At 37.3% G+C, this 11,179-nt stretch overlaps 1 protein-coding gene across 4 annotated transcripts in view; it reads left to right on the forward strand.

Annotated features, from left to right (window-relative positions):
- PPP6R3 (protein phosphatase 6 regulatory subunit 3) overlaps positions 1-10,798 on the forward strand; it is a 51,681-nt gene extending 40,883 nt beyond the window's left edge. For 2 of the 4 annotated variants that reach the window (XM_059474809.1, XM_059474807.1), the window contains exons 20-24: positions 802-908; positions 1,844-1,994; positions 4,898-4,915; positions 5,238-5,360; positions 7,337-10,798. In XM_059474809.1, coding sequence (XP_059330792.1) covers positions 802-908; positions 1,844-1,994; positions 4,898-4,915; positions 5,238-5,360; positions 7,337-7,388 — 451 coding nt within the window. In that variant the 3' untranslated portion in view covers positions 7,389-10,798. The remainder of the gene's footprint in view (positions 1-801; positions 909-1,843; positions 1,995-4,897; positions 4,916-5,237; positions 5,361-7,336) is intronic. The other 2 variants (XM_059474810.1, XM_059474808.1) reach the window with 1 other exon arrangement.
- Positions 10,799-11,179: the final 381 nt, after the last annotated feature.

Genomic DNA, 11,179 nt, shown 5'->3' on the forward strand with positions numbered 1-11,179 from the left:
TCTTCTGGAAGTCTTTTGTATGTACCTAATTACTTAGATGTAAATTTTGAGTTGCCAAATATTGGCAGTCAGGAACTAATTCCTTCTCATATTGGAAGACTTTGCTTTTATACACTTTTTCTTGACTTTTTGTCTGGGAATCAAAACAGCTCAGATATAAAAGTATGATTTTTTCTTCCAACATAAAATTGTGTTGTTTCATGATTGAGGCAGGTAAATTGATAATCAAATTAAGGGCCTAGAAAATGAAGACCTGAGTTGCCACATTACTGGATAGAAGATACATTCTGTAAATGGTGACGTGTTTTTCCAGTGGCCAAATCTTGTCATCTGAGTTCCTTTAAAATGAAAAACTTGTAGCTGTACTGTATATAAAATTAAGTAGTGAAATCACTTTTGTAGTGCTTCATGACTGCACTGGCAGTTTCAACAGAGAACTATCAAATTGGAAAAATGCATTTAGCAAAACAGTGAAAAATATTTGGAAACATTGCAAGGAGCTGGTGATTACCTGTATGCCTTAGTTACCAGGGACATGTCCACTAGTACTTGTAATGTAACAAAATGAAGTGAAAATGAGATTACCATCTAACATGCTCAGCTCAGTTCTGGTGCATTTTGCATTACTAAACTTCTATTTAGCATGTCTTTCCAGCACTCTTAGAACAAACATGCTTAATTCAGTTTCAGTATAGTTCTAGGCCTTACAGCTTTCACAGAGAACTAATACTGCCTTAAGAACACTTAATTTTGCTACTCAGAGATGTTTCTGAAGTTTTTTTTTTTTAATTCTATTTGAAGCTCAAAAGACTCCTTAAGAAGCAATTCTCCTGTGGAAATGGAAACAAACACAGATCCAGGTGATCCATTGAGTGCAAATGCAACTACTCATACAACACAGCTAGAGAGTAAGTAAACTGCACTGCATTTCCAAATGCTAATGGCTTGATCATAGGAGTTGCACCTAAGAAAAATCTCCATGGACTTCAGAATTTTAGATTTAGACTCATCTCTCGCTCTGCTGCTGTTCTGATGGTTATTAAAAGTGACTTTTCAAAGAATTTATAAACTATTTAAACTAGTTTCCAATTTAAAACAAGAGCCAGTGTTACTGATCCAGCTAAAAAGTTTGCACATCATGAAGAGAAAAGCATTACAAAGATAAAAAGTTTGTAAGTTTGTTGTGTTAGACAATCTTCTCACTTGTGTCAGCATTTAGCTGAGCTGATGCCCAAAAGGAATGGTAGCCTCCAGTCTTGATCTGTGGGGCAATAGGCCAGTAGCCTCAGTGTGTTCAGATTTCTCCTTCCTGCTCATTCCTTTCTAAAGCCACCTTCACTCTGCATGCCCTAATGGTTTGTTCTATGTGTATGAACTGGTAAAAGGACAAAAATATTTTTATGAGCTTTTTCTGTATCTGTTATTACCAGAGAGAGCAAGAAGTGCGGGTGAGAAGTCCATGCACACTGAGCATCCCAAAGATTTGTCACTACTCAGAAGCTTAAAGTCAAATTTGTGCTGTGTAGACTTGTCATGAATTTGACTGTACAGAAAAATAATTGGTTACCATAATCCTACTAAGACCTTGTTTAGGCAAAACTGTTGCACAAACCACTGTCAGTCAAAACAAAAAAAGCTACAACTGTGGCTTTTCCTTAAACCATCTGTAAGTAATACTCATGCTTTCTATGCAGCACTTGCAGAAAGGTGACATTCTCTGTAAGGAAGAATTCAGTATGCAAAGCTGCAGAAATACTGTTCTTGATATATTGGCTTATGTGCTTGTACATGAGATAAAAACATAACCAGCCATATGCTAAATTGCTTCTATTTCTGCTTGCAGCCCCAGCAAGTGTTGCTATGGAGGCCAGCTCAGATGGAGAGGATGATGTGGAAAATGCAGACAAGGTAACCGAGACAGTCATGAATGGCAGCATGAAGGAGACACTGAGCCTAACTGTAGATGCTAAAACTGAAACTGCTGTTTTCAAAAGGTAAGGATGGCTGTTTATTGTGTTCCCACCATGTAAATAGAACTGTGTTGATGGAACACTGTATCATCAAAGAGAGGTTAAGTGATAATTCCTGAGGCATACTAGAAACCTTTCAAAGTAATTGTTTTAAAATTTGACTTCTAGTTAGTTACTATAACATGTGACTTTACTTATCAGGCCTTAGTTTCAGTGCAAGGTTATAGCACAGGACTGACTCAGCTTTTGTCCCTGATGCAAAGTTTTGTGCATTTTCATGTACAGTTCTTTTAACATTGCACATCAAAACGAAGCTTTTAAAACTTTGCACAGAATTCTTAGATTTGGATTGGAATTTCATTCCTCTCATCCAGGAGGATGGAAGCAGAAGTTGAAGGCCAGCCAGGCACTGCTTTTGAGTGTAGCTCATCAGACACTTGGGGTGATCGCTGCTGGTGGTATGCACAAAGGTGTTAAATCTCTTCTGGACTACAGGTGGCACATGGAATTCTAGAATAACTGGAAGAACAACTTCTTAATTTTGCTGTCTTCTGATACAAAGATTCAGGAATAAGTGTCTTGCTACATGGTCAAATTGAATATTATATCAACACTGTGATCCTTTTATGAGAATAAAGCCCGTTTCAGCATTGTCTACTCCATGCCATCTACTAAGATATTGTGAGCTCAGATTTAATGATCAAGTGCTTTTTGTTTAGTATTATGTGCTTTTGTTTAATATTTATGTAGGGAAACAGAGGCTACAAACAATATGACATGCCAAAATTTTGCTTTTATTGAAGCTGACGTGTTCTGGCTCCACCCTGATGTTGACAAATTGGAACACACTGCTAGAGCATTTTGACATGCAACCCTCTTCTTGTTCTTCTAGAACAACTTTCTAGTATCTGTCCCAATTCTAGCTTTAAATACTAAAAAGAAATTGTCAGTATGTCTTGGAAATTGCTTAAAAAAACCAACCCCGAGTTGGTTTCTAATTCCAGTATTAGAAACTTTTCCAGTGTTGCTCCTTACACTGCCTGTAGTTTAAATTAATTTACTTCATTAGAAGTAGTTGGAGATAATTCCTGAACTATCCAAAATATACAGACCTTGAAAACCAAGCAGCTTTCCACCACTCTTTATTCCATCCTTATGGTTATCTGAGTGACTTAACTTCTGATGGTTTTTCAGCACAAAGGAGAGGGAATTTGTGGCTGCTCAGTGCTTCTAAATCAAATGGCATTGATACAGGAGTGAACCACAGCACTTTAGAGAGGTGTTGGGGCTCTGTGCACATTGATGTCACATGAAGCTATCCATAGTGCATTGGTGATGTAGTAAATGATGTGTCTGCTCTTCAGTTTGTTGTCTTTTGCACAATGCTTTTACATGGTCTTCACTCTTAGATGTTCACAAATTTGCTTTAGTTGTCCATTGTGTCTTTAAACTTCTCCTTAAACTAGTTTAACTCACATGCACTTTCAGGTTGTGTGACTTGTGATACTGGTGCAAAAACTAACATGAGGAGGCAGCATCAGCTGACAGTTCCTGCCTCCCTTCATGGAATTACCTGCTAGAACTGTAGTTAAAAGGACCTAGAGGTGCAAAGGGATGCAATATCATAGAATTGCCCCAGTCAGAAGAGACCTTGAAAGTTTATCTGGTCCAATCTTTTATGGGAAACGGAACCCAGATGAGATTACCAGGCACTCTGTCCTATTGTATATTGAAAACTTCTTGGATCTTGATTTGGAAAGGAAATCTCAAAGGAAGATACAAGGGGTCTCAAAGGTGAGGCCTTAAATGTCAAGACTGTTCTACTCTGATAGACATGTGCAGCTTCATAGTGAGTCAATGCTCAAGTGGCATTTTTTAAAACCAGCTTGCTGGGAGAAGGTCTAAAGTAAGGGATAGTTAGAGTAGTGAGGGGAAGTCCTTCTCTGGCCTGTTTGCCTTTCAAAGTGGATGCTTCCAGACTTCAGCTTTATCTAGGTTTCTGTCAATAGAAAATTGATTGTGTTGAAGTCAACATTGAGGGGATTTATAAGTGCCGTAGTGAATTTGTGGAAAGCTGCAAAGGACAAAAATGTGATTTCTGAACTTAGTTCAGAGTGGAGAACAAGTAGGAAGAATGCCAGCAGAGACTGCCTCTTTAAAAAATAAAAAACCTAGGACATCACTTTTGATGGTGATGGTGACAAGTATTTTTTATGGAAGGAATGCAAAGAGTATCAAGGCAAATGAGATGGGGAGATTAGATGGGGAAAACTTGATGAGAGATTGCAATGCAAAAGACAGTATTTTTGCAGGCTCTGCAGGATAGAAGGAGAAAAGAGAAGGATTCATTGAAATTTAAAGGATCCATGGAAAGGAGAACTGTGAGAATAGGAAGAAAACCAGCAGAGGAGATTGGCACTTCTTGAATAAATAGATTTGTTGCTACAGAGGTATAAGATTGATTGTCTACTTCAGAGCTACTTTATAACTGTCTCTTGCAGGTATATATGCTCAAATTTGTATTTTAGTTTGCTCATAATGGTGTGATTGAGGTGGAAGAGGGTGGAATAGAGAGGCAGAAAAGTTTGGGTTTAGAGGCAAACCAGAAGATTTGTTCACTAATGACTTTTGAGGCTGCCTGGTTACATGGTACTGTCTTACATAGTGTGAGTGTACAACTTTTTCACTAAACTTTGTTTTTGTCTACAAGAGGCAGTTTGTGAAGTAGATTGGGCTGCAGTCTTTGTACCCTATAAACCGTACATAGTATTCACTGTGGAGTTACTAGGGAGTTTATTATGTAAGATAGTGATGAGTTAATGATTTTGCTGGTATGTTTCATGGACAGACTTTATTAATGCCAGTTTCTGAGGGAATCTTGAATTTCTTTTATACTTTCTTCCATTTTTGCATTCTTCTGGCTTCAGAGTGTTGAAATCCTATCGGTATGTATAGTAAAGGCTCGTGATCGTTACCACTTCAGGCATCACATACATTCTTTTTTTCCTTTCTGATCTTATTTGCAATCACTGTGTTTCCTGCCCTTTTATCCAGTCAAGTTTTAATGGATGTAAGCACCAGTGCATCATTAGGTGTTTGTGAAGTCTACAGCCATGTGCTTGATCTTCATATTGCAATCATAACTTAAAATCCATTTGCATGTGAAATACGGACCTGTCTCAGTTTTCTCCTGTTGCCTGAAATTCCCTGTAAATAAACTTCAAATACATCAAATAATGACTTTTTGTTTTATTTTGTTTTTTTAAGTGAGGAAGGAAAATTGACTACCTCGCAGGATCCTTCTTGTAAATATGTAGTAGAAGAGAATACAGAGGTTGCAGAAGAGGTCCCTTCAAGTCTTCAGCCTACTAACAGCAGTCCAGAACAGAGGTAACTGTATTCAAGGATGCTTTCAATTCTCTAAATAGCAGTTTGTGTGCTTTTCTAACAGGATTGATCTAAAGAGATTGAGTTTAGCTCAGTCTAAAAATGTGCTTGCTTTTATTTTAATAAATTCTCCCAAGTTGGATTTTCAGTTGTTTCTAAGACTCTGGAGTCATCAGAGGTGTATTTTTCTTGCGGGGAGTTGTAAATATCCCATTCTGTTCTGTGACAGTGTTACCAAGTTAGAATAGTGAATTGATGCACAGAACTCCACTGTGTGTTCTCATTGTACTCTAGAGAGATTAAAATATGTGTGTTTGACAAATTTAGATTCTGTTTTTTAAGATTTTATTTATGAGCCAGTAGTTAACAAGCTCCTTTCTTCTAACTTTCTGCTCTGCATAAATCTCAAACTTGATCAAGAAGGGGATTCCAATCAGAAAGAACAACCCTGTATACCTCAAGTGGGAGACCCAAAAACTCTTTCACAGTGTCTCCTAGAGATGCTGTCTTTATCAAGACAACAATATTTTTTTTAAATGTTGATAAGTATTATATTGTAGGGACAAAGTCCTTGGGTGCTTGGTTATCTTTTGAGTAAAAATGTTTGTCTGAACCAACGGAGGGTTCTCAGAGCTAGTGGTTTGCTAGTTTGCCTTTAAGTTGTGGGAAATCTCAAGGAACTCCTTTCACTGAATCCTGCTGGCTTCAGCAAAGCTCAGAACTTTCTCTAAAGGTGGCTGTTGCAGTAGATCCTCATAAGCACAGGATTAATACCAAGATAAACCTAATGGTGCTTTTGGGGCTCCATGTATGTATGACTAGTGGAAGGAGTCCCCTAGGTAGGTCTCTGGCTGGTGCCTAGCAGGAGTCATCTCTGCTAGGAGCCCTGTTCTGTCATGGACTTCTTTCTTGGACAGTTAACAAGTGAGTGATGGTTGTGCAGACTGTCACACTTCCTGTCCATGCAGCATTTGTTTCTTACCTTCCAGGTTTCTCTAAAAACTGTTTGCTTGTATCTAGTGCTGTCTGTCTTTTCTCTAATGTTTACATATGTTTTTTAAAAAGTGTTTTTAGAGCTTAGCAGCCAAAGACTTAGCTAGGGGGCTTCTGCTGGTCATGTGCATGTAGAGCACGGACCCCAGAGTGGCTTCTCTGTGATGTCCACCATCAGAGAACAGGAGTTACAGGTAACTTTCCTCATCTGTAGTTTCAAGCAGTATTTGCATTCTGTTAGAGAATCTTCAAATGTATTCCACAGACTTGGAACTGAATGGAAGTTGGGATTTTTTTTTTTGCCTCTGTTGCTTGCATATTTTTGATGTCCTCATGCATTGGTTTGATCTCTTTATGCCAGTCCAGAGCAACTGAGCCTATGTTTACACTCAACTTTTATCTAGAAATGTATATACTGTTACTGTTTTCACTCTTGTAGGTTTGCTGTCCATTTTCCTCCGTACTTCATGAACATTTCATCCTAATGGACTGACACTCAAAGTACTTGTAAAAGGCTCTTTGTAGATTAGATTAATAACTAAAGCAATTTTTTAAGATGCTGTTGTTTTTTCCTGTTGTGTCCTAGCTGCTGGCTTTCCAGTGCAACCTTAAATACTCCTGGTATCACATTTTGCATCAGAATAAGATTTGGATAAGTATCAGAAATGTGCTCCTTATTAGTAATTCTGAATACCACGTCTCTGGAGATCACTTATTAGATCAGTTAATGAAGGCCACACATTCTTCAGTGGTGTGCTCAGTTAATTGAGTGTTATGCCTAATTAGGAAATAAGGACTCCAGAAATACTGGACTGCAGAGGATAATTGGGATGAGCATGTTATTAGCACATGTTTCTTTCTTTCACTTCATGGGTTTTGCTACACAGGATCCAGGGTTCTTAGTTTTTGGTTTGGTTTTTATTGCACCTGCTTGAATTTGCTTCGATCTTTTTTGTATGCTTACATCTCTTTTTTTGGCCTCTTAGGACTGATCAACACACCCATTTAGGAGAGGCATCTGTTAATGGCCCTGTATGATATGTGATGTCTACTGCCTTGGCTGAAGAGAAAGAACTGATGTCCAGGTGTTTGAGTATTTCTGAGGATATCATCTAGACCCTGTTGAAGCCAGTCACTGCTGCACTAATTTCGCAAGGAATCAGGACCAGCAACATTTATATTCTAGATTTTAAGACATTGTACAGAAATTCATAAGTGTAAAAATATTGCACATTGAGAAATACCAATAATTTTTGCGTATGTTTATATTGTATTGTTCTAAATAACGGGGGGCCTGTGAAATAAGATCCTGCTACCCATGTAATGATGACAGTAGTGTTACTATAGTTAAAATGGCTGTAAGAATAGTTTTATAAAAAAGTGAATACAAAAATCTAATGTATTTGAGACATAACTATTTGACAATTAGTGTGACCAAAGTATTTAGCAGTTTTCTTACATTTTTCACCTTGTAAAAAAGAAAAAGAAAATTCATGTTTTTTCTGAAACTGAAATGCCCTATAAATGTTATTTTGGTTGGTTTAGCTTACAAAAGTGATTTAAATAAGAATTTTTTGGTGTTCAACATTTTACAGCAGGTTTTTTAATTGGTAATTGTTTTCTGTATTGTTCTAAGCAGATCAAAAATGTAAGTCTATTGGTAGAGATTTTAAGTATTTATTGCAACAGCTTAGTTGACAAATTGATGTTACTGTAAAGCCATATGTTCTGTTAAGTCTAGTTTGCTTGAAACAATACCTTCCAGGTGAAACACTAGAATATTTGGAGTGCACATGGCTTGTTGTGTTTAAGTGATTCACCTGCCTTTAAACAGTTCACCAAGATTTAGTTTAATACCAAGCATTATACAATGGAACATTTCAGAACAATCTGCGTATTTAAAACGCTATAATCCTTTTAGACAAGTCAAGTAAAAGAAATGCTCATGCTGCTAATGTAATTACAGTACCTGCATTTTAAAAGTAAATAGTGTTTTTAATACAAATTTTGGCAGCAGAGCATGTTAATTGGTAATTTCACTGTACTGATCTGTGTGAGGCTTTCATTTGTATGTTCTGAACCAGTTTTTTCACAGCTGGTTTGTGTATATATATAGTGATTATGGAAACTAATTCTGTGTAATTTATAATTTTCTATGTCAGTGTAAAATTCCAACAGCCTTCTCAAACAAACAGAAGCAATATACTGTATATTGCCACATTGTCTGGTGAAAGGGTTAAAATACTCCTGCACTTTTAGACGCAAAACCATTTTTGTTTCTGTAATAGTCATATTCGTTTATTTTTTACATCATTTGTTTTCCTGACCAGTATTTAAAGCCAAAAGGATATTCTAAACAATGGCCAATGATTTCTTTTAGAAGGCGTCCCAAACAACGTGCCTAAACATTACATTGCATACAGAAATAAAAAACCCACATGTATGTCACTGCCCTTATTGCTTTCTCTTTTGCATTTTTGGCAAGGTTCAGTGCACTTGTCCTGAGAAGTTTTTGCCAAGTGATCAGTTGTGTGAAAATGAAGGGGTAAAACCACAATATCATAAGTGGAATTGGTAACTATAAAAACTTTTATTTGTACTTTATAAATTATGGAATCCAGTCAGTTTCTAAGTTTTCTTTATCAGTTCAGAATTACTTTCAGATCAGCTTGACCAAAACTATTTTGTGTGTTAGCTTTAAGATTGGCACCTGTCCTTTTGTCACTTTGTCACTGAACAAGCAGGTTTGGAAACAAAACTGCTCATTTTGACACATGAATTGGAGTCAAGTGCAAGTTCCAAATTCAGGCAAACAGCAAGTTGGTTTGCATAAGTTTGATGCTTGTAAGGAGAAAAACTTGTGTCCTTTCCAGTGGAACTGTTTGTCCGTTGCTAAAATGTTGATTTATTCAGCTCTGTAGCCATCAAAACTGGAGAACACAGTAGATGAAATTGCATCTGGGCCCTGTTGCCTTCATTTCAGCAGTCTTGTACTTGTCCTTCTGTTCACAAGCTGTCATATCAGTCCACTGTTCTGAGGACGTGTAGGGTCTGTTTTACCCACTCACTCTATTACTTGCACAAGGAATCCAGAACTTGAAAGCACTGGAGGTGTGTTTGGGATGGGGAGGGAGGGTCTGTGGGTGGGTGTAAACACACCTTTTCTGCCATCCTTCATCAGCATTGCTGTTGATCTGCTGCTCACATAGCCTTACAAAGATTTGAACATACTGCAAGAATCCTGAATGGCTGTTACCCAGCCTGTTTAATCAGATTGGACTTGCATGCAATGGAATTTGAGTCTTCTTGAGGAAAAGATATTTTAATACATTTGCAGCATGGACTGAAGTCTAATACCTTTGTACAGGTTTGAAATCCTCCAGTGTTTTTAGCAGCAACTAGGATGAAATGAGGTTGCTTGTCCACTGCCACATTGCACAGTGGTTTTTGAAATGGCTAAAGGCTCAGTCACTTGAAACTGAGGAATAATGATGTTGGTTGATGTCAATGGGCAGTGGATTTACCCCTTAGGATTTCTCTGGAAAAGGATTTTTACTCAAACAAGAGTATGTTTCAAAAGTGGCTAGACCAGTAATATCTGTAGTAGCTCATTGCCTCTTCCCATCTGGCAGAGTGGATGAATCATGCCTTCTTGACCAGTGAAACCATTAGTTTTAAGTGTAAGCCCTGAATTAGTTTTATAGCAAGACTATTCCATTTAAGTAAAAGCATAAGTCATCATCCTGACTAACATTACTATTAATTCACCAAAAAGATAACAGGACAGTGAAAACAATCTCATTATGATGTTGTACATGGAATCCTGTGTGACCATGCTCTTGAGTGAAGTCTACATTTTTGCACCTATTAAACCTTGTATCTACCTCTTGAAAACAGTGACTTCTGTGTTGTCATCTGCATACTTCTGTGGAAACTTACAGTGACATTCATTCTTTGTGTGAAATCCATTGAGGAGACTTGTGAGGAAGATGAATCAGATTCTTACTGTCATTCATTATAAGCTTACTTTTCTGTTTAAATTTTAAAGCATTAATTTCCTTGGAGATTTTGTTTTCTGGCATATGTCTCATACAGTTATATCAGGAAGTACTTACTGTATATAACTGGCTCTATTAATAGACTTAATCACCTCTGACTGTCTCAGAATAAATAGCGCTTTCTCTAGTGTAGTGTAAGTGCTTTGAGTTTCATTATGAAAGTGTCTGTATTGTTTTCCAAACCAGGATGGAAAATGGCTGTTATTGTGGCAGCAAAATGTCCTTTATTGGTAAAGGTTTTAACGTCTGTATTTTAGCTTCTGCATCTTACTTGCTAGCAAGGTAAGGATTTGGCATCTTCCTGTTCCATTATTGTTTGAGTATGTAAGGTTACAGCATGAAAGGAGATTAAGTTAATAAAATGAAAATAAAAAATATTCTTACTGTAAAGATAGATGCATTTTTCTGTCTCCTTTAGGTAGAAGAGTTCATGACATTTTTTGGACTTGCTCAGACCAGGTTCTGTAACTTGTTTCAAATTGTGATTTGCCCTGTGTTTAGTCTTGATTAATGACTTGGATGTAATCACACTTCTAATGATATCCAAGGGGAATCTGTGTACTTCTTACTCTGCTGCCACAAGCTAAAGCACTGAGACCCAAATTTACCTTGTGTTTTGCTCATGGCATCTTTTAGAATTTCTCTTTTAGATGAGCCTGAGCATTTGCCTACTTTTTGTTGGAGAGGGGAACTTTTTCTGTATTTGTCTTCTCTAAGTCACTAAGTACCTTGCAAAATGAGGGGGGATTCCCTTAGCTTTCTGGCCATAGC

Source organism: Ammospiza nelsoni, chromosome 6, assembly GCF_027579445.1.
Source record: "Ammospiza nelsoni isolate bAmmNel1 chromosome 6, bAmmNel1.pri, whole genome shotgun sequence".
NCBI lineage: Eukaryota > Metazoa > Chordata > Aves > Passeriformes > Passerellidae > Ammospiza > Ammospiza nelsoni.